The following is a 23,748-nucleotide window of genomic DNA, read 5'->3' as shown; positions in this document are numbered from 1 at the left end:
GGCCAGAATCTATGGGATTCAGTGACTTTTAGAAGTATACATCTATTTTTAAAGGAAAAAAAATTTTTAAAGAATGTTAAAGTGTAGGGGCGGTTATGCTGAGAAAATCTGCCTAGAGTGACCTGACATCATGGGAAACATCCTAGTTTATTAGAGGAAATCCAGTGCTTCTACCCAGGGTGGTAGGAGATAATTCTAAGGAACTTACACATATTTAAAAAAAAAAAAAAAAGTAAGAGAAGGCAAGAGTAGAGAGAAAACAACAAAGGATGTTGAGACCCCAAATCAGTATGCCCTTGGATCACAATTTTCTCTGCCACTGGGCATCTAACCACCCCTCTCTCATATCTATCAATTCACCCTTGACTCTCCAGTGATATCTATTGGATTGTGGTTAGAATCCTAACAGACCTTGTATGATGGTCTTCAATCAGGATCACAGTGAAAGACAAGCCAAGAACCTCATTTGCTCTTACTCTGTTTGGAATACCTCCACATTAACTCAACTTTCCCTTAATGACACTGACTTTGGACTTTTGGATAATGAATATAAGAAATTGGTTTTGTTAATCAAGCATCCTAAATAGCTCCTTGTGATCATCACCAAGATCTGAAGTTATGCGTTGTCTCTTTTGTGAGCTCATTAATCTCCATTTTCCAGGGAACCACACAATCCCAAAGAACTACTCAGTGGAGGTCTGTCACACCTGTCCAATTGCAGTGCCACCAGGCTGCAGGCACACTTGCCTGAGTGGACCAGGAATGCATAGTAAGGGCAGGCAGCCGGGGGTTTGAGCTAATCAAAGTACAAGGCTTGTTTAGAATTTATTGACGTGATGTTAAATGTGTTGCAGCTTTTCCTAGTATGATGGCTGTTTATTTATTGATTTTTCAAAAGAGCTTTCAATATTGTGGTTTGCTTATCATGGAGGTTTGAGCTGTTGAAAGTTGACCTCAAAATTGATATAATTAACTGGTTTCATTTGCTCTGTTTAATTGATGTTGAATTGCAGACAAAAAAGTGTGTGTGGGGTGAAGTGTCATTTTCTAGTTAGTTTGATGTTGTTTTTGGCTTTTAGAGTCTTCTGGTTACTTAACAATAACTTTCGAAATATTAGCTCCACTCTTATTATTAGCTTTATGATGATTACTTTGCCATTATGCCCAATCAACAGCTGTGCAGAAACTCATTTTAATCATATTTTTCCTGCTTAGAAATTAGCAGATGAAGGCTAATTACTACCAAAGAGCTCCACAGTTCTGACTGGCTGCCTCCTGTCTAACATTGTTGAAAATAAAAAATGAAAACAAACCTAAAGAAAATATAGAACTTTTATTTTTACTTCATAAATAATGTATGAGCTCTTAGCTTTTTTTTCCCCCCATCTAGAGGCTGACAATAAGTTTCTTATTTCTCTATCCTGAAACCAACCATTTTTACCAGACTATGGTTATTTCATTAGCTAGATTAATTAAACTTAAGCAGCCACAGAGTTGTGAAGGATGGCAACATTTCTTAATTCCCTCTCCAGAATTTAAGAAACGAACTTTTTCTTTCTCCATGTTTTATAGAAGCCTCAGAACTTTGAACAAGACCAAGAATGGCTCAGAGAGACCATTTAATCCAGGGCTTGCTTATGGACCTGGGAGTGGATGTACCCCAGAGGGCTTCCAAAGATTCCCAAGGGGACCACGGCTCCAAAGAAGTTTAAGACTTACAGAACAAACCCAGCTCTTTCATTTTACAAAACTAGAAACCTGGGATCCCTGGGTGGCGCAGCGGTTTGGCGCCTGCCTTTGGCCCAGGGCGCGATCCTGGAGACCCGGGATCGAATCCCACGTCGGGCTCCCGGTGCATGGAGCCTGCTTCTCCCTCTGCCTATGTCTCTGCCTCTCTCTCTCTCTCTCTATGTGACTATCATAAATAAATAAAAAATAAAATAAAAAAAACAAAAACAAAAACAAAAAACTAGAAACCTAAAGAGTCTCAGAGTCAGTGGTGGCAGAGGTAGAACTGAGAAGCAAGGTCCTCAGGCTTCCTAAAGCTCCTGTGTCTCAGAAAAGCCACCTTCTCTAATTTTTAAAAAATATTTTATTTATTTATTCATGAGAGACAGAGAGAGAGAGAGGCAGAGGGAGAAGCATGCTCCATGCAGGGAGCCTAATGTGGGACTCCATCAGGGTCTCCAGGATCACGCCCTGGGCCAAAGGCAGGCGCTCAACCACTGAGCTACCCGGGGACCCCCCCCCCCCCCAGTACCACTAATTTTGAGTACAGGGAGGAATCTATGAGCCATGGCTTATAAAAATCCAGTTCTAAAATGAAAGAGCAAGTTTACATCGAGGACCAACCATGCAATTAAGTACTGGTCTTTAGATTTAAATGCTTTTGTGACCTCAAAGAACATCAGACTATTAACAATATCTGACTATTAACAATGGTTTGGAAACTGTTGAAAATATAATCCACATAACTGCATATAATTTCATTAGGTTTCAGAAATTATTGATATTTGATTATGAAATAATCCTACAACATTGGAACAAACACGGTAAGAATGGTGAAAACTTCATGGTCTAAAAAAAGAATATCTTTTTTTTAAAGATTTTATTTTTAAGTAATTTCTACACCCAGTGTGGGGCTCAAATTTACAACCCCAAGATCAAGAGTTACATGTTCCACCAGCTAAGCAAGCCAGGTGTCCCCATGGTTTAGGATATCCTACAGTCTGAACATCAAAACAAATAAAAAGCCTGCAGAACTGATATACTCCAAAACAATAGTTCTCAAACTTTGTGTTAGAATAACCTGGAGGGTTTGATAAAACACAGATTCCTGACCCCTACCCTGGAGGTTCTCATTCAGTAGATCTGACATAGGGCCAAGAATTTGCAAATGAGAATTTGCATTTGAAACTCTAACATGTTTCCAAATGAGCCTGATGCTGCTCATCCAGGGATCATACTGTAAGAGCCACATGTCTAAAGCTAATGATTATCAACCACTACTGGCTTTACAGCACCATCTTCACACTTACATAAACCATCGACACTTGAGTTAAATGCCTCTGAAATGCCCATCGCTTAGCAATCACCTGTCCACCTGCCGTACCTTCCATTATACATACGTCTGCCCCTTCCTCTTGTTGCCTCCCTGTCTCACGCCCCCCCACACCTTGCATTTCTTCAGGGCAGGGTCAAGGACAAGGGCAAAGTAGACTGAGTTCTTTTTTTGGGTCTCCCACAAATTTTAGCATAGTGTCTATAAGGCCTGTTGCCTTGATTTGCAATGGAACCAAATTTAAGATACGAGAGATGGTCTAAATAACTTTAAAAATCCATTCTAGCTCTAAGGTTTTATTATTCAAAGGTTACCTCTTCAACTTGGTATCTGTTTTTATCTCCATGGCAGGCACGAGCTAGCTGTTCACTAATTCCATTTTCCCCTGTTAATCTAGTGTAAGGACTCTCTCTCCCAGAGTAAGATATAGCCATGTGACTGATTTCTAGTCAATAGAAAGTGCATCACTTCCTGGCTTGACCCACAGTCCTGACCTACAAGAACAACCCACACAGGATCCTCCATGCTCTTCCCCCTCCACTAGCTCTAGGCAACTTAGCAGATAAAATGATGACGAAGGTCCCTAAGATGGATGCAGCCTGGGTTCTCAAATCACTGCTTGAAAAAGAACTGCTCCAATCAGAAGCTGTTTTGAACTTTTTGAGGGCTAGAAGTAAACATCTATTGTACAAGTCCACTGAGATTTCAGAGTGTCTGTCCATCCTAGCATTAGATAATTTCACAGCCACAGTTCTTATTTCACAGGTGCCTAGACCAAGGAAATGGCATCAGTGGGGTCTTCTTGTTTCTGACTCTCTACCTTTCTCTCTTCATTCATAAGCATCCATCTCATTGTGTCTTGATGTAAATGGCTTCATTATCATGATAAGAAACTCATCAAAGCCTTTAAGCCTGCCACCAACTGACAACCCTTACCCTGTATTCCATGTAGTTAACATCCTATGGCTAAGGAGACATGCTAACCATCTAAGTTAAGCACTTCTTTGAACACAGAACTGTTCATTAGGCATCCCCAATATGCCTACACAGTCCTGGACTTCTTCGGGAGAGGAGTCACAGAGAGGTCAGTGACCTGATGCCTGCAATCCTGCTGCATGAGTTTTATTTGTCTACCCTGGCATTTAGGGCCTCAAATTCCTTGGGGCCCTCATTCTGGCTGAGAACAAGGTTGGGAAGTTTACTTCCTGCTTATTTATGCAAAAGAGTCTGGGAACTTTGCAGAGAATAAGTGGTCCCAACCCTGAAGATCCTAGCTAAGATCCCTTGCAGACCCTTGTAAGAAAGAGGAACTAATTTTTTTGCAAGTATCTTATGTCCAGGTGTTGTACTGGACATTTTATGTGCATTTTTAAAAATTTTTTATTTATTTATGATAGTCACACACAGAGAGAGAGGCAGAGACATAGGCAGAGGGAGAAGCAGTCTCCATGCACCGGGAGCCTGACATGGGATTCAATCCCGGGTCTCCAGGATCATGCCCTGGGCCAAAGGCAGGCACTAAACCGCTGCGCCACCCAGGGATCCCCTTTAGGTGCATTTTTAAATTAACACAATACAACTCTTATAGTAGGGGATAATGAGACACAGAAAAGTGAGTCGTTTACCCATGTCACACAATAGTGCCTTGCCTGAGTTCTTCTAACTCCAAAGCTGGTGTTTTTTTTCTAGCATAGCATGTAGCCTCTCTAAAATCTGCCCAGGAATATGCCACACTGGGGACACTCCAAACTCCTTATAATAGACACTTTTTTTTTCCTGCAGATCCCAGTGTGATTTAGAATGTGCCCAACTACTAAACTACATATCCCAGATGCCTTGCAACTAGGGGGTGGATACACAATTCATCCTAGCCAATATGATATAAATAAAATTGTTTAGGTAGGGCTTCTAGGAAAGCTCCTTAAGGCAGTAACAGAAAACTAGAATATATTTTTTCTTTATTTGCATATGTTTTTTATATTTTATTGATCTCTCTTATTTTCTGCCTGAAACTCAGATGTCATCACATCTAGAGGTGGAGTTGATATATGGTAAGTCAACAAGATGACATCACAGAACTGCATACCAGCTCTGGGCTGCCTCCCTCTGGATTTCTTTTACATGGGAAAAAAATTAAAACACATACTTGTTTAAGCCACCATTTCTTCAGGTTTTCTGTTGCCTGCAGTCAGACAGGATTCTGATTGCTTCCCCTTTGAACCAACCTACCATAGAAGTGGTAGGAGATCTCCTGGCTCTTCTTGCTAAAATCCGTACCAGGTCTTCTGGTTCCTCTTATTTCCCAAACCACATCCTCTAGAGTTTCTCTGGAGTGTCCCTAATGATGGGATCGTGGAGTATGCGGGCTGAGATCCCAGCACTGCATACGCACCAGCCAAAGGGGGATTGTCGCCTGTGGTTTGTACTGTGAATGGAACTTCACCCACACACTACAACTGGATCCTCCTACCCCAGGCTGAGCATGCGGCCAATTATGTATTCAAAAGGATACAGAACAGCACTGACATGCACGTGCCTAAACGACTAAATCATGGCATAGGTAATGGTCTTTCAGCTTCTTTCCAGCTTATTTCAAACAACTGTCAAGATTCTACAGCTACATAGGAAGATTCTGCAGCTACATAGGAAGTTTCCTAAACTGGTTCTAGTCACCCAAGAGCCCTTGCAATAGTGACAGTAGTGAGGTATTGTGCTTTGTATGGCTTCAACAGCAACCATTGCACAGGAAACAGACACCGACAGCATGAGAAGACTGCTCATGAGACACATTTGAAACGCCCCCAGGGATTCACAGAAATAACTGGGGAGAGACACTTGCTGTGATTACTATGGCTGTGTAGAAAGCCACCCAAAAACTTAAGAGACTTAGGACAACAAAAAGAATTCAGTTCCAGGAATTCAAATGGGGCACAGAAGGCTGGCTTGGCTCTGTTCCTCAGTGGCCATGGCCTCAGCTGGCAGACTCAAAGGCAGGAAGCTGGAATCATTGGAAGACTTATTCATTTACATGTCTGGTGGTTGATGCTGGCTATTGGCTGGGGGCCTAGGTTGGGCTGTCAGCTGGGGCATCCACATGAGGGCTCACCATGTGGCCTGAGTTTTCTCATGAAATGGTTCTAAGGGCAAGTGTCCCAAGGGAGAGCACCATGCTACCTTTCACAACCTAGCCTTGGAAGTCATCCTGAAGTCACGTCTGCTGCATTCTATTGGTTCAAAGGGAGGGATCTCCAGCTCTTGAAGGAGGCATGTTAATGTCACATTGTAAGAGCATATGAGATGGGATACACACATATACATATCAGTACAGTTATCTTTGGAAAATACAATCTGCCACAATGTTGAAGGAATTTGGATGCCCCACTTTTACACTGGGGGTGGGAGTTGGAAAAGACAGGCAAGAGGCACAGATATATGGTTATTGCCTAAGACCAAGGGAGACGTGAATTACCGATTCAATTTTATAGTCATACGTATTGTCAGGCCCTTGCTTTCTTAGTCAGCTCAGGCTGTTATAACAAAGTACCATAGACTTTGACTTATAAACAATAGAAATTTATTCATCACAGTTCTAGAAGCTGGAAAATCCAAGATCAGGGTGCCAGCACAGTCAGGTTTTGAGGAGGGCTTTCTTTGGGGTTGCTGACTGCCAACTTCTCATTTTATCCTCACGTGATGGAAGGAGTAAGAGAGCTCTCTGGGGTCCCTTTTATGAAAGCAGTTATCCCACCTATGAGAGCTCCACCCTTATGACCTAATCACCTCCTGAAGGGCTTATCTCCTAATCTTTTCACATTTTGGGTTGGAATCTCAAAACATTAATTTTGGGGTGGCACCAACATTTAATCCATTTCATGTGCATTTGCTTCATTCTTTAGACTGTAAGATCTGTTGTACACACTTTTTATTTTTATGGCTCACAGTTCTCAGTGTCTTCCTGTCCCAACTCCTCCTTCAAGCTCCAGCTCACATTTCCCTTCTTTGGTAGAGTTGTCCCCCACTCCCCTGGGAAGTGGGGGACAACTGCTCTTTGCCTTCCTCACCAGGCTCACAAAATTCAAGATATCATTTTTGTAACACTTAAATGCTTATATTACTCCCAATCAACGGTATAATATCAAACATCGATGGGGCATTACCCGACTTTTCCATTCTCTGGTGTTCTTTTAAGCATCTAATATTTAAGTGTAAATTTCCAATTATATCTAGGAGTATATATTGACTTACTGTAACTACAAATCCAAGACATGCTCAGAAGAGCTTGCCAAAATGTTACTTTTAAGAGCCTATTAAGGAGCTTTAATATTTTATTTTGGATTATGCAGATAAAGTTTATAAACAAGGTTGTTAAAAAATAATGGGGATGAGAAAGCCTTTCTATCTCTTTCTTTATATCTGGGTAGAGGGAATAAAATACAAATCTAACTCTCCACCCCACTGGGCAAAAACTAGGGCAATTCCTGTTCTCTCCAAATTGAGATGGAGGAGGTCTCCTAATCCCACATCACATCTCAACAATGACCAGCATCTGGGGCCCCTGAGTGGCTCAGTCGGTTGAACCTCTGCTTTTGGCTCAGGTCATGATCCCAGGGTCCTCGGATTGGATTGGGTTCCGCATCAGGCTCCCTGTACCACAGGGAGCCTGCCCCTCCCTGTGCCTCCCTCTCCCTCTGTCTCTCATGAATAAATAAAATCTTTAAAACAAAACAAAACAAAACAATACAAAAAAATGACCAGCATCTAACAAGAGCTTATTGTGTACCAGCCACTTTAAGTATATCATCTCTCTGAATTTTGACAATGATCCTGAAAAGATACCATTATCCCAATTTCACAGAGCTAATAGATGGCACCACTTGGATATGAACTCACATCTGCCTAATTCTAAAGCTCTGTACTGTAGACTACCCTGCATACCCTCTCTATTGATGCTAGGGCAGGTCACATGCTAGAGCCTTGTTAGGTGGGGTCAGCAGGGAGTTCACCAGGTAGGCAGGGGATCTCCCAAGCTCTACTAGAAATATCAAGATCAGAGTTCAAATCTTAGCTTTTCTTTTTCTGCAACTTTGAACAAATCACTCGAGTTCATCTTCTTCTACATCCTCTAAAATTACTTACTGAACATTTACTATGCATCAAACACTTTGAATTATCTCCTTTAATCCCCACATAAGCTTATAAATTAGATTTCAGTATTACTCCCCCTTATAGGGAAGGAAACTGAGGTTTGGGATGGTTAGGTGACCTGCCCAAGGCTGTAGAACTAATGGTAGAGCCAGATAAGCCCAGGTCCATCTGATTCCATGGCTTGAACTCCTAACCACCCAGCATAATTATCCCTGTTAACACTTTACTCACCCATCTTGTTGTAACAAGTATGATATATATGTGTAAGCATTTTGTAAATGTTAAGTATGAAACAAGTGTTAGCTGATAAAATTCCCATTATGATAGGAAAACTGTGCTGGAAGAGAAAATAAATGTTCAAATAAACAGAAAAATCTGAAATTCTGAAGCCAGTACCCTCTGGAACCAAACAAAGACCAGCAGCCAGAATGCTGTATTATTAGATAGTTCCACTTAGCAGTATCCATTTGTTCAGCTTCAAGAAAGAGTAAATCACTGTATATGTCTTCCCAAACTACTTTAATTATAGATTAGCCTCATCAATCTTAATAAAATTGTGCCTCATGTTTGAGGTTTATATATGGAAAAGTGCTCAAAAGCAATTACTTTTATTTCCCACGTCTGTCATTTTAAAAATTCTTATATTCACAGCTTTATCCCCTTAACTTTATTCTTAGACTCATTTTTAATCTGCCTCTGTCTAAAACTAAATCATGGCCCCATGGTATCGAACAGCTTAAATGTCACATCAGTAACATGGTCATTGATTTTATATTTCTGTCCAGACTAGTAGACTTCAAGCAGAAAGCAGTGAGGACTGAGCACTAAAAATGTGCATTTCTTTCCAAATAGTCCAACTTTATTATTAAAATAGGATGAAGTTTTAAAATTAAGAAATCTTCCAGATTTGTGATTCTAAGGAATGCTCTTAATTGATGGTGGACAGCCCTTTCAGATTTGTGTGTGGACTTAATGAAAAAGTGGTACTTGCTTTGTTGCCGTGGCAAAACCCAGTCTATGGGGAAATTAGCCTATATTAAAGAACCCCATTTCTTAAAATGTTAACTAGAGTTTCAGGTAAGAAAAAAAGTGGCTGTAGAGGAGTGTGGAGGATGTTCCTTGGTCACATAAGTTAGAAAAATGCTACCTTGGGGCACCTGGATGGCTCAATCGATTAAGCATCTGCCTTCAGCTCAGGTCGCGATCTCTGGGTCCTGGGATCAAACTCCACATTAGACTCCCTGCTCGGTGGGGAGCCTGCTTCTCCCTCTCCCTCTGACCCTCTTCCCCACTGTGCTCGCTCTCTGTCTCAAATAACTAAATAAAATCTTTTTAAGAATGCTACCTTATATTGTTCCCTCTTAGAGAATCACAATGTACCTTTACAAATTAAAGGCTCTGAAAAATCCTGAGGTAGTGAAGCTCACATAACTTTCTGTAACTGGTCATTTCCCAAACTTACTTGACCACGTTATTTTTCAAAATAACAATAGCATCACATAGAACTCTTCCTCTGTGAGACTTTGGTAAAGACTATTATAATTGGTTCTGAGTTTAAAAATGTCTGAGGCATGTAACCAAACCACTTGAACTTCCCAAGACATATTGTAGCTAAGAGAATAATTTTTTACAATGAGATTATATTCTAAAGGAATTCGGTGGTGCCTGCCGAGTAACATTGGAAAGCTCACAACATGCTCTAAAAACCCTACAAATTTAGCATTACTTATTTACATCGCAAATTTATTCCAGAAAGATTTGCTATAATTTATTATATAAATAGAAATAGCAAAATATGAATAAGACTCAGGCAAAAATAAAATGAATTAGAAAATCAAGGCTATATTGAAGAAGATACATTAATACAGAGGAAGAAAAGGAGGGACCAGCACACATGTCGCTAAACTTTAAATTTAGTTCTGAGCTCCCCAGCAACCACAGCAAAAGGGGATTTGTGACGATTTGCATAATTATCATGATGAAAAAGAGTAAAGTTTTGACAGGTCCAGTCCATAAGGAGAACAAGGCTTTTTTGGAATGATTTCCAAAAGTAATCATTCGAAGGGAAAATTTCATAGGAGACATAATGCTTCCAGCCATTTTCCAAATGCAGTAACAAATTTATGTGGCTAATTCTTATAGCATTGCCAATGATAAAGCTCAGGGCCAAATATTAAATTCTACAAAGTTAATGGGCTCCATTTGTCTTTGGCTGATTCAGGAAGACAAGTTACAAATCTAATAAAATCATGATAGCCCTAAGACAAATTAGCTTTGTACTTCACCATTTTCAGAATCAAACTAACAGGCAAGAAAAGATAATGCACTCTTTTTGGTTAAATAAGAATAGCTGGCACTTATATAGACCTCACTATATGCCAAGCACTGTTCTAAGCACTTTATATGTATCCATTCATCTAATCTTCATAGCTACTCCATAAGGTAGCTATTATATCCTTTAATTTACAGATGAGGATAAACAGACTCAGAGATCTGGTGCTCAAGGTCACAGAGCAGTACTAACTAACACTGTGTAGCAATTGAGGCCAACTTTTCTAGGCAGATGGGTGGGATAAATGTGATTAGTCTTAGGCAACAGAGGGGGAAATACTCCTCCCTTCAATCTATAGAATCAGAGGAATCATGTCATTTGTTATCGCTGCATCCCTTGAGCTATAGAAGGTGGTTCAGGGCCACTGTATTTTTTTTTTAAATATTTTTTTGAATTTTTATTTATTTATGATAGGCACACAGTGAGAGAGAGAGAGGCAGAGACACAGGCAGAGGGAGAAGCAGGCTCCATGCACCGGGAGCCCGACGTGGGATTCGATCCCGGGTCTCCAGGATCGCGCCCTGGGCCAAAGGCAGGCGCCAAACCGCTGCGCCACCCAGGGATCCCTGGGGCCACTGTATTAATCAAGGTCCAACCAGAAAAAGAAATCATTCTGAATATTTAAAACAGAGGGAATTAAATTAAATACAAGAAATTGGGGTAGCCCCAGTGGCCCAGTGGTTTAGTGTCACCACCTTCAGCCTGGGGTGTGATCCTGGAGACCTGGGATTGAGTCCCATGTTGGGCTCCCTGCATGGAGCCTGCTTCTCCCTCTGCCTGTGTCTCTGCCTCTCTCTCTCTCTCTCTCTCTCTGTGTGTCTCATGAGTGAATAAATAAAATCTTTAAAAATAAATAAATACATGCATACATATATACATACATACAAGAAATTGGTTAAGCAGAAAGAGCTAAGAAACCCCCAGGAGAGTGTGAAGCAGCCCAGAGATTAATAACAATGGCAGGGAAGAAGTGGTTTTACAGGAGCCTGGGGGCTGGGGGACAGCAAACCTGTCCAGGGGAGCCATAGAAGAGCTCCAGGGCTCCCACCCCGGCTCCCACCTCCATTCCAATCTTCCACTGGCTGAACCCTGTCAGAATCCTGATACCCTCAAGGGATCAGCCCTTCTATAACAGGTTAGACCTTGGAAGGTTGAGCAATGATCTAAAGCAAAAACGTTCTTGAGCACCTGCACAATTTTAAATAATAGAAATGTAGCTATCACAGATTTCAGTCTCCACCCTCAAAGGTAAATTGCAGGACAGATTGGTCAATCTGAAACACAATTGAGAATCAGAAAATAAAGTTTCTGTGTTGTTCAAACGTCATTAAAACCATGTTATTGCACACTAAACCGTAGGAATGCAATTCCTCCATCCACTCCTTCAGGGGATAATGGTGAGGAAGTAAGGCTGGCTGTTAAGCTTGAATTTATATTATTTCATAATTATATAATGTTACATAATTTCAATAAACTTAAAATCTGGGAAAAAAAAATAAAGTAAAAACGTCCCAGACTGGCCCAGGTGCTAACAGTATAAATGTGAAATTCTATCTTCCAGTAGCTGGAGCATATGGGCCTCAGGAGACAAATTGCCAGTAAATAATGGCTTATTTTGCAAGGTAAAATACTTTATTCTGTAAAACCATGGAATAGTTACTTAGGAGAGGGGTACATTTTGTTGAAAATACAAGCAGATTCATAAACTTAGGTAAATTAATTCCATAAAAATGCATTCAGCATCTATTGTCTACAAGTTGCCAAGGCAGAGTTTCCTGCATGGCATGGCCAACAGCCTTCTGGAGTTCTGGAAGTTCTTCATGGATGTGCTCCCAACATTAACCAGTTCATGCTGTCTCAAGTGAGACCAATACATGGATGGAGATGCTTGTCTCACAGAGTGTTGAATGGAGTGGGTCCTGTGTGACTTGGGTGCAGCAGGATAAACTTTGCTAAATGACCTAACAGTAAATCGGGACTATAGAAAGATGGTGCGCTGTCAGGAACATTTGAGAACTTTGCCTCATGAATTTCTAATAGAGCACAGGCAGGCAGGGAGGAATTGCATTCAAATAACAGTGTGGCAATGGACAGGGAGGTAATGTGGGTGCAGGGCAACCCTTCAGGTGAACCTCCCAAAGTTGTCAAAAGGATGCCAGTATGCAGAAAAAAAACAGAAACCCACTGTTCTACAGAAGCACAGATCACAGCCTAGTGCCGTGAACTGATTTCTAGAAACCTGACAATTAAGATAGCTACACAGCCTCCTGAAGTAGAGGTAGAAAATGAGAATTACCACGAATGGGAGATGGTGTTAAGGGGAGTCCTAGAAGAAAGAGACAACTTGTAAATGAGGCAGGTGGCTTTGGGGGTCAGTAGTGTAAAATATGAAGAGTAGGAGACATTGAAGCTACATCTTATATGGTTTTGACCCTGTGGAGATGGGAAAAGAGAATTCCTGGTGGAGGGCACAACCAAAGGGAAAGGACAACATCTCAGGCAGGGAGTCGAAGATCTATGTCAGGTAGTCATTTATTGAAGCAAAGGGTGCAGGGAAGGGAAGGAGTAGAAAATAAAAATGAAAAGGAAGATTAAGATCATATTCAAAAGGCCCTTTTAAAATTCATTTTTGAATAAATCTACAATGGAAATTGTTAACCCCAAATTTGGATATTTGGTCTATTTTCAGTCTTTCATCCATGTCAATTAACATTAGAAGCAGGAAGCCCTGTCCTGGGACTAATGGCTGGCTCAGAGTCATGCTACTTGACCCGACGCCCTGTAACTCTACAATCATGGGCAGGGTGCCAAGCAAGAACAAGCACTCCACACTCAATCCAGGTGTACAGAGAATATTCAGAAGAAAGAATTAACAACAAATTTTTCCTTGTAATGAAAGAGAGGTGAAGGGTATATTACTAGTTACAAGTTAAAATAATGGAGTGTAAAAATGTTTCACCTTATTCATTTCATGCTATATGATTTTTCTGCCAATGGAGCATTTGACTGGTATATCAGCCTACTGACAAATATATTCTAACTTCAACAATCTGACCATTTAAAAAAAGAATGAGTGAGAATGAATTCATTCAGCTGATATAACTGGAATTCTAATTTCAGATCTTCTTGGTTTCACTAAATATATCTCATCATATTTATGGTTTAGTTTTTATATCTCAAGCAAAAAAAGAGAAAGTTTGCCATGAGAAATTAACTGATAAACTGTTATAAAGCAAAATTTAAATCTAGAAGGCAAGTCTCTCATAAATAATATTGTTTCAGGACCCAATATATCCTTATTTTCCCAAGCATATAACTTAGCATACTGATGAGCATTGGATGGCTTAGTTCATGTATAAAGAATGGAACATAATGAAGGAAGGGAATTTATCTACTGTTTACAGAAATGAGTACAAAAATAGCTGGCCTGTCATTTTATTATCTAAATCATTATTAACGTGTTATGGAAAATGGCCACAAAAGTGACAGAAATTATTTCCTCAGAGGAATCTTGTATTCCTGGTCTAGAACACAGTCCAGCTCGACTCTCATTTTCCTTGTAAGTTGGCTGGTCTCTCAATGTGTCAGAAATTGTCAGCGAGAAGACAAGTGCCTCCCCCACAAGGGCCCCTTAAGCCAGGCCAAGTAGTGAGGGAGTAAGATGCTTACTCACACTTTTGAAAAAGCCTTAGATCCCATTTTCAGCACTGCCACCCTTTTGCTCTGGGATTCAGGTGCTTTTTAAACTGTCTTCACCTGGAAAAAGGGTAAGAATAACTTCAGCCCTTCTCACAGGAACGTAGTGAGGAGAAAACAAAACGATGCATGCAGAAGTGCTCTGAAAAGCTAAAAGAGCAAATACAAATGTAGGTATTATTTTCATAAGGTCCTGAATGTACTCAACCTTTTGTTTCTAATTTCAGGTCAGGAAGAAAGATTTCTATTTCCTTTTGCGCCTAATTTGAACAAAAGATAAAAACATCTCACTTTGACTTTTCTCCTACTTCAAGCATTTGGCTTGAAGAAGCTTTTGTCAGCAAGCTGCCAACTAATAGAGTTGAAAGGAAATCCAAACTCCACTCCAAGCCAGGGGTGTGGAGATGGAGAGAACAGGAAACATCACTGGAACTTTCTTGGTCTCCAAGAAGAAACTGAACAGGACTGGAGAGGTAACTATAAATCACAAAACCTGTTACAGACCCTGCAGAGAACCAGATTTGGTTTAAAAATTGAACAACAGCAGAAGATGGCTTGACTCTAAAGCTAATCTAGGAGAGAATCTCAACTGTTGAGGTAGAAATGGCATAGGCTTTGCTCCAAGCATAAGAGATGACCAGTGAAGGGTCTTCCCACCTTGGGAATTTATCCCCATGCACTTTCCTCCACCTGGAACACCCCTTTCCTCTTCACCTTGTTTTTTCTTAGGGAACTGCTTCTTAGAGAAGCCTCTCCTGTTGAAACCCCCATCATACCCCATTCCAGATCATATCTGGTGTAAAAAATGTGAGCAAGCTAAACTTCTTTATAATTGCTTATCATCGTTGGAATTAGTAATTCATCTGTGTAGCAGATTAGTGTCTGTTCTCCCTTCCTCAGTAAGCTCCCTGAGGACAGGGAAGAGTTTGATTTTTATAGAATCCCCAGGACAGAATTATAGTGTCCCCTAGCTCAAAGTGAGTCATTAAATATTTATTAAATAAGTGATGAAAGAAATACAATCTGAAAAGCACTTCAAAGCAGATTGTTTGAGATGGCAAATTACTTCTATTGAGGCACATTTATGTAAATACGAGGCACATTTATGTAAATACATGCTATTTACAATAAAACACTTACTTTACTGTTGCTTAGAGAGAACATATTGCAAATGGAGGGAAACCATAAAATGAGAAGGTTAATGAATCAATTTTAATGAAAAGTTAATAGTAGGGAAATATGCTGCACACCCTGAATAAAGAGTTCTTACAGACTGGATGGTTTACAAGGTCCCACTGCCCAGGTTTAGATGTTCTGAAGGAGGGATGTGAAAAATGGGCAGAACTATTGCTTCCCAGTCTTGAAGGCACAGCTCACAGTCAGTGGACATCAGAGAAAAATTCCCTTCTGGACCAGGCATCATGTGAAAGAACAAAAAGTCACATGATGGGGCCATCCAGTCTTTCTCAAGCTACAAGGATGGCTCCCAGAAGCAAAAGTGAAACAGTAGCTGGTTTTGTTGCATTTTATTTACTTTCTTCTGTTCTAAAACTGTTGAAAAGTGTGGCTAATTTGGCATTCATTCATATGTGTGTAAATGAGGAAGATAAAATTCTCAAAAAATATTATTCAAGCTCTATGGCAAGTTAAAGCAATTAATAGTTTTTTTTTTAAGATTTTATTTATTTGAGAGAGAGGGAGAGAGAGCATGCATGAGGTGGGGGGAGAGGCACAGAGAGAGGGAGAAGCAGGTTCCCCACTAAGGAGGGAGCACAACCCCAGGATCCCAGGATCATGACCCCTGCCAAAGGCAGATACTTAACACAGACGCCTTGTAATTAGTATTCTTAAGTTCTATCAAGCTCTCCTCCCAGGTGCCCTGCAATCAATATTCTTAATTTCTATCAATCTATACTCCAAGAGACCATGTTTTTTTTTTTTTTGTATAAAAGTCAGTCCCCATCCCCCTTCCACCTGTTTTTATCTCTTGCACACACTTTTAGTGCCAATGTTCAATAAAATAAGATTTATTTTTTAATTTTTACATTGTGATCTTCCTTTATCTTTCATTTATTCTATGGAACATATAATCATTTTCTATCTTCCTTGCTAAGTTGAATTTATGACTTTCTGTGAGCTAAGTCTACCCCATTCGTTTGTGTGTTAAGCAAATATAAATAATAAGGATGCTGAGTAATAAAGCTCAGATCTTTTTCTGGAGCTTTTAAAGCTGTAGTGTTTCTTTCCTTCGAAAGGTTGTACACTATAAATTACATTACAAATAAAAATGAATTAAGTGAGACTGAGAGGTCAGAGAAGAAATACAGAGGCGCCAGTTTCTGCGGAGGGTCTTTAATGGATGATACTTTGAGGCTATCAATTTGGAAAGAAAAAAATCAAATAAAAATCCATTTCATACTCATTTTGCAGACTTCATCCTTTTTGTTGTTTTCATATAAGTAACTCTGCCAACGTCTTATTTCATATAAGATCTATGTTGTTGTTCTACTCTGTCCTAATATTATGCAAACAAATTCCAACTCCTTAAAGGCAGATAGAAATTAAACCATTCAAATGCTGTTCATTTAGTAGTTTCAAAATAACAATAAGCAAGGCACTTTCATCTATGTGTCACCAAACATGCCACTCCTCCTTTATTTTTGCCACTGTTCCTACTTCCCCTAACAGAAATCCTAAAAGATCAGATAATGAAAACCAAAGAGGTCTTTATGCTTTTTCCAACTTCATAGTCAAAGCCCATCTCAAGCTATGAACTGCCTTCATCCTTGAGATTGTTTGAAACTTGTTAGTTTATTTTTTCTTTGGGAAAGTGAGAATAAGTTTTGACCAAAGAGGAAACTGCCACTTGTTGCCTTTTGTGGAGTCTGTTCTTTACTCCATTTAGTGGCAGCTGGGAGTGCAGACCTGGGCATATTCCATGCTAGGAAAAGAATCTCCCCCTCCCACCCCCCATAATGATGAACATCCAGCAGAGTTCCTTGAATATAGAAAATGTTCAATGTAAATTTGCCAAAAGAATGGGTTTAATTAAAAAAAAATGAGACCGTTTTCATTGTTTAAAAATTAATCACTTCCACTCCTTTATTGGACTAAGTTTGAAACCCCTTGATAATCAAGCTTTACAAAATAGGTTTAAAGTGTCCCAAGAGAGAAACAGACCGTGGCACAGAAAAACGTGGTGGCTTCAGGAGAGCTTAGAAAGAGGGGCCCGTGCTCAACCAAATTTCACATGAAGTAAGACACTTCCAGGCTTCTCCAGAAGAAGAAAGGCCACCGCCCCTAACATTGGTCCATTAGGCTATTAAGGTGATACGGTGTGAGTTACTTTGCAAGAAATCTGCTTTTATCTGACCTACATTTGAATCCCGATTGTCTCCATATTTCTCCTTTGCTTTTACTTTTTCCCCTCAAAGACTATGGAATTTGCTGTTGATTTCTCTCCAGGGGTCCTAGTGTTTAAAGGGTGTGGGAATGAATCCATGTTAATCCTAAATAGCTATTGCCTCTTCCAATCTGCCTTCATGACAGCGCAGCTCCCGGCTTCTCCATGCACAGCGTCGCTCTAAGAGGCCGCAGAAGGCCACAGCACCCGGGCGAGCCCTGCGGGTCAGGGGCCGCGGGCACTGCCCTCCCTCCCGCCTGCGCGGTGCGCCGTGCCCCGGGAGTGGTGACTGCAAGGACCTGCCTTCCGCCCCCCGTGCTGAGTGAGGGCACGGACTCCCTTTAAAAGCAAACTTTGCAAACAAGAATAACCTTGAGAAAGACCCTTCACGTACGCAGATCGATGCTCGGGAACGTCGCCAACCACTTACAGCTGCCCTCTGACGTGTCGCGGACCTGTGTCGCGCCAAAGAGGCCCCCTTGTACCCCAGATCCCTGCTTTGTGCGGCGGGCGCAGTGGGGGCTCACGGATGCGCCGCTGGGGACACAGGTGTCCCCCGACCTGTCCTGGGTCGCGCGGAGTCAGCTCCGCCGCCCGCCGGGGCCGCTGCGGTCGCGCCGTGGCCCGAGTCCCTCGGGGCATTACCCGCCCCGGGGGGGCTCCTGGGCGCCGACCCCACCCCCCTGCGCCCGGGCCCTCGGGCGGTCCCCAGCCCCCGAGCTCCGAGGCGGCGGAGGCTGCGCTGCCCCTTAATGGCCATCATCCATTTTTAATCAGAAAGATCGCAAGAAAGCTGGTAGGCGAATCCAGTCCGAGCGCATTTAAGTACAGTCCCGGGGAATCCAATCACTTCAGACCGAGGCTCCTACGCGAGCGAGAGCCCCCGCGCCCGCCGGGCGGGGAAGAGCGTCGCGGCTCAGCTCGGGCTCGGGGCTCGGGGCTCGGGGCTCGGGGTTCGGGGTCTCGGGGTTCGGGGGTTCGGGGGCTTGGGGCTCGGGGGTTCGGGGCTCGGGGGTTCGGGGGCTCGGGGCTCGGGGGCTCGGGGTTCGGGGCTCGGGGGCTCGGGGGCTCGGGGCTCGGGGGTTCGGGGGTTCGGGGTTCGGGGTCTCGGGGCTCGGGGGTTCGGGGTTCGGGGGCTCGGGGCTCGGGGGTTCGGGGGCTCGGGGCTCGGGGGCTCGGGGCTCGGGGGCTCGGGGCTCGGGGCTCGGGGTTCGGGGCTCGGGGATTTGGGGCTCGGGGGCTCGGGGCTCGGGGGCTCGGGGCTCGGGGGCTCGGGGCCCCGCGCGGAGCCTTAACCCTTCCAGCCCCGGAGGGCGCGGGGGCGGGGGGGGCGCGAGGGGGCGCGGGGGGGCGCGGGGGCGCGGCCCGCGGGTCCACGATGCCCTCGGCGGCCGCGCGCGGGCTGCCTCGGCCACACTGGGCGGCTCCGGGGGCGCGGGGTTAAGGTCGGGAGCTCCCGAGGCCGCTCCGGCGCGAGCCGCCGCCGCGCACGGCAGCCCCGCGCCTCGGGCTCCTCCTCCCGCCCGAGCGGGGCCGCGGGAGGACGGCTCCGGCCGCAGGGGGCGGGGGCGCGGCGGGCGGCGCGCGGGGCCCGGCGGAGCCCCGGGGAGGGGCCGGCGGCCGCGCGGACGGACGGAGCCCCCAGCCCCCGGCCCCCGGCCCCCGGCCCGCGGCGCGGGCCATGTGGGCGCCCGGGGCCAGCGCCGAGGGCCTGCCGGGGGCGCCGCCGCCGCTGCCGCTGCTGCTCCTGCTGCTGGCGCTGGCGGCGCCCTCGCGGGGCGGCGGGGGCTGCGCGGAGCTGGCGTGCGGCGAGCGGGAGCGCTGCTGCGACGCGGCCAACGCCACGGCCGTGCGCTGCTGCAAGCTGCCGCTGCACGCCTTCCTCGACAACGTGGGCTGGTTCGTCCGCAAGCTCTCGGGGCTGCTCATCCTGCTCGTGCTCTTCGCCATCGGCTACTTCCTGCAGCGCATCATCTGCCCCAGCCCGCGCAGGTACCCGCGCGCCCAGGCGCGGCCGGGGCCGCCGGGGGCCGCGGGGCCGCCCGACCGCGGCGACGACGACGACGACTCGCCCGCGCTCCTGCGCGACGAGGCGGCCGCGGGCTCCCAGGACTCGCTGCTGGACAGCGGCGGCGGCGGCGGCGGCGGCGGCGGCCGGGCCCGGGGGGGCGGGCGCGCGGCCCCCGCCTGCGCCTCGGAGCACGAGCTGCGCGTGGTCCCGCCGGGCTTCCTGCAGCTGCCCAGCTACGAGGAGGTCAAGTACCTGCCCACCTACGAGGAGTCCATGCGGCTGCAGCAGCCCAGCCCCGGGGAGGTCGTGCTGCCCGTGTCGGTGCTCGCGGAGCCCGACGGCGCCCAGGGCCGCTTCCCGCGCATCTGAGCGCCCGCGGCCGCCCGAGGACCGCGCGGACTGAGCGGGGCCCGGGGGGCGCAGGACGGCCTCGGACCCCGCGGGCCCCCCCGCCCGGAGCCCGGTCGGAGCCCCGGGACCTGGAAGTTTCCCTACGTTGCATTCGGTTCGAGGACACGCTAGGCGCGCGCGGCGGGGGCGACGGCCCAGGCCGGGGCGCCCCTCGGACCCAGCCCCTCGTAAGTGCCGGGACCCCGAACGGGCGGGCACACGGGCGCCGCGCAGCGCGTGGGGAGAAGGGCTGTGACCTTCAGGGACGCGGGGGACGCGGGGAAGGGGCGCCGCGCACGCCCCCCCGCCCGGCCCCCGGGAGCGGAGGGCGCCGAGCCTCGGAGCCGGCTGCGCGGGGGGGAGGGGGGGCAGCGCCCGGCTCGGCCCACCCCCTCCCTGGCGGGGGAGCCGGACACCCCCCGCCCCCGCCCCCCGTATCTTCTCCGCCGAGCAGAGTCACAGCTGATGGCTCAGCCGCATGGGGAGGGACCCCCGTGACCCCCAGGGAGGTGCTGCACCTGTTGGAAGACGCGGCGCTTAGGCCTATCGAAGACCGCACTCGTCATAAGAGGTACAGGTGGACTTTTGATTTCTCAATAACCGAGAAGACGTTTATATTTAACTTGTCTTTTATTTTTATATTTTTGCCATGTATTGAACGTATCAGGAGTGTATTTGTGCAATCGATGACAAGATAATCGTCTTTTCCTCTTTTTTTTTTTTTAAAGGCCTTAATGGTCTGGAAATTGTCATTATTGTTTTATAAAATATTGGACATGATTTCATTTACCACTGGGGGGGGGAAGGCATGGTCAAACAAGAAAACATGTGGCATAAAACACATGAAGGATATCTTATTTTCACTATTTGAGAAGAATATATTTTATTTTTAGTACTGTGGTATAATATATGACTTTTTGTAATAACTATAGGTTGTGTAGCCTAGGTCTTGATTGTATCATTCACCACATAGTTATATGTAGAAATGACTGATACATATATGCCATACCATGAAGCATGATGTCATGCACTTTCCCCTTTATTTTAAAGTACATTCCACAACATGATACAAAACAGAAGAACTTGTGACTTCTCTTCAAAGCCATAATTGTGCAAGCTATGTACTGTAGAAGGATTTAGTAAACCTCTCGAAAGAAAAAAATAAATGTCATTGTATCCGTTTTACCATTCTATGACATGGCCTTTAAGCAAATGGTAATATAAAATACCGTATTGAAATGCATTATGTATAATGTACATATGTGCATTGTCTATGTGCAAGATACACATTGTATACCGTATAATTATTACAGTTTATGATTGCCATGAAAGGAAAAGAAAAGGTTTCTCTGCTTGGGGAAGGATGAGTGTTACATTAAGAAGGATTTTACACGTGAACCTCACCTATGTATCTAGAAACATTGTTCTTATGGTTGAAAAAGTTTGGCAGTCCTGAGATTATATTAGATGCAATGGATTTAATTAACTTGAGAAGTGATTTAATTGAGAAATTAATTTGAGAAAATGATTTAAACTTTTAAAAGTGAATATAAAAAGCCCGACAGTTCTAAGAAATCTTAATATGTGTGAATAGTAATAGAAGAGAATGGTTTACTCTAAACTTCTAAAAGATAATGACCCTGTCATTAAAATCATTTGAAGTGTTATTAAAACATAGAAAAACATTAAAATATTTCTCTGTGCAAATTGTATCAGATGTGTGACTATGTGGCAATGTATTAAAATATGAAATGTGTATCTTTGTTACTTAAAAGCAATTGTAGGTTTTGAATGGCAAAACAATAAGGAAGTGAGACTTTAAATTGAGAATGGTACAAGATTTAATGAAATCTTCATATTGAATAATTAAAGTGAGACTTTAAATTGAGAATGGTACAAGATTTAATGAAATCATCATATTGAATAATTGCATATATTCATGTTATTCAAACACCATAAATTTTAGTTACATGTGACTGTTAATACCACCCACCAAACAAACAGGAGTATTGCCATAATCTTTTAAATTATTTATCCTTTGAGGGTGTACTGTTTTAGACACTTCTTAAAATTCACCCCTATCTGAAACATCAACATAAATATCCAAGTACCAGTATATAAAGTATATAGTCTATATGTTGTTGCTATTACTAGCATCTTGAGCTTTGCAACAAAAATCTTGTAAAAATACACTTATAAAGTGTATTTCCTTTGCATCAACTATGGAACATTTCTCTCCCTAAAATGCAGAATGTCTATAATGTAACACTTATCATTCAGTGAAGTTCTACTGAATTTTAAAGTTACAACAAATTTTACACTTGTTTTTTTCCTACACATCACTCAAGCTTTTATGCACATCTCTCATTTAATAAAAATGAGTTTGACTCTGGTTTTTTTTCTTATTTCTTAAAAAAATTTTTTTTTTAACTCTGGTTTTTTTCTTGCACTTCATTTACCAAGCACAAGTTTGTGGGGAAAAATTCTTAAAAACTATCCTTGTTATTGATAAGTGAACATGTTTCATGGTAACACACACATATATAACACACTATGTTAATACACACAGAACCTATATATTCATAATGCTGGAATATCTGGATAGAAACATTTTTAAAATACTTAAGGGTGGTATCTAGGTGTATCAGTTTTATAAATTTCACCTGGAAGTTAACTATTACCTAGAACTAGTAGGAAACAGAAATGTAGAAAACATTAATATAGAAAAGTTATTCTCTCACCTAAAAATAATTCATGAAGAGATACAGATTTTACTTATTTTCAATATTTTTTATATTTAGGTGAGGGCACAGATTATATATCTATATATATAAAATCATCAGTTGCTTAAAAACATTCATATTTTTCAATTATAAATATTATATATGCATACACACACATATATAAAGTAATCTGTTGCATAAAAGCAGTTTGTTGGTGGTGTTCAATAACAAACAAGGGGAAAATGTCTTCTTGAGATAGAATGATAGTTTCAAGAGGCCATTAATTCAACCATGGAAAATGGCTCTGGCAATTATGCCAAAGGGCATGAGGTGTACTATATAAGGAAAACAAGATTCAATTGTAAAGGCTGAAGGGAATATTAAGGATATGGCCTCAACAGTTTAAAAGGCAGTATGCTAAGTACCTCAATGCTGTACTTGATGTATACAGTTTCAAGTGGAATTAATAAAGGAAAACAGTTCACAGCTGGAACTTATTACGTAATAAACATGAATACGGTGTTCAGATTTGCAGTGTTCAGATTTAAATAATGTTCTGCATTGATTTCTGTAAAAATTTCATAAACACAATTAATTTTAATTTCCAGATTGAAAGAAACAATAAGTTGTTTTATTTTGAATTAACCACCTTGCCAAAACTGTAAGTTGCGGACAACCAACCAATCAGTAATAGAATATTTGGCAATTTGTATTTGACCTCACCAGTTTACAATTTACTTTTTCATTCTCCTTTCATTAGTTGGTAAAGAATAGTAGGCTAAGGGAAGGTATTTTATCAACAAAGAATGACCTAGCAATCAGCTAATTGTAAGAAATTAAGACATCCTTTCTTCCATAGAGATGGAAAGGATGTCTCTTTTTAAAATTTTTTGCCTGTAAAATAATCAAAAGTCAAATAAAACCAATACTTTGGTTGTATTTAAATACATTTAGAACCTAATTTTATTTATTTTCTTTTACTTACAG

The 23,748-nt window shown here is 43.1% G+C and overlaps 1 protein-coding gene and 1 long non-coding RNA gene across 2 annotated transcripts in view; one reads left to right on the top strand and one right to left on the bottom strand.

The window, feature by feature from the left end:
- The window catches only part of LOC140598214 (uncharacterized), a 106,733-nt gene extending 88,155 nt beyond the window's left edge, over positions 1 to 18,578 (bottom strand). The window contains exons 1-2 of the long non-coding RNA XR_012000398.1: positions 18,032 to 18,578; positions 14,212 to 14,294 (exon numbers count right to left, since the gene is read on the bottom strand). This is a non-coding gene — a long non-coding RNA (uncharacterized lncRNA). The remainder of the gene's footprint in view (positions 1 to 14,211; positions 14,295 to 18,031) is intronic.
- A 638-nt stretch (positions 18,579 to 19,216) lies between these two features.
- Positions 19,217 to 20,148, top strand: C3H3orf80 (chromosome 3 C3orf80 homolog). Its single transcript, XM_026016492.2, has one exon. It carries the CDS (start codon positions 19,319 to 19,321, stop codon positions 20,015 to 20,017), a length of 699 nt encoding a protein of 232 aa, XP_025872277.2. The 5' UTR covers positions 19,217 to 19,318; the 3' UTR covers positions 20,018 to 20,148.
- Positions 20,149 to 23,748: the final 3,600 nt, after the last annotated feature.

Source organism: Vulpes vulpes, chromosome 3 (assembly GCF_048418805.1).
Source record: "Vulpes vulpes isolate BD-2025 chromosome 3, VulVul3, whole genome shotgun sequence".
In the NCBI taxonomy this organism is placed as follows: Eukaryota; Metazoa; Chordata; class Mammalia; order Carnivora; family Canidae; genus Vulpes; species Vulpes vulpes.
This window is presented reverse-complemented; position numbering and strand designations above follow the sequence as displayed.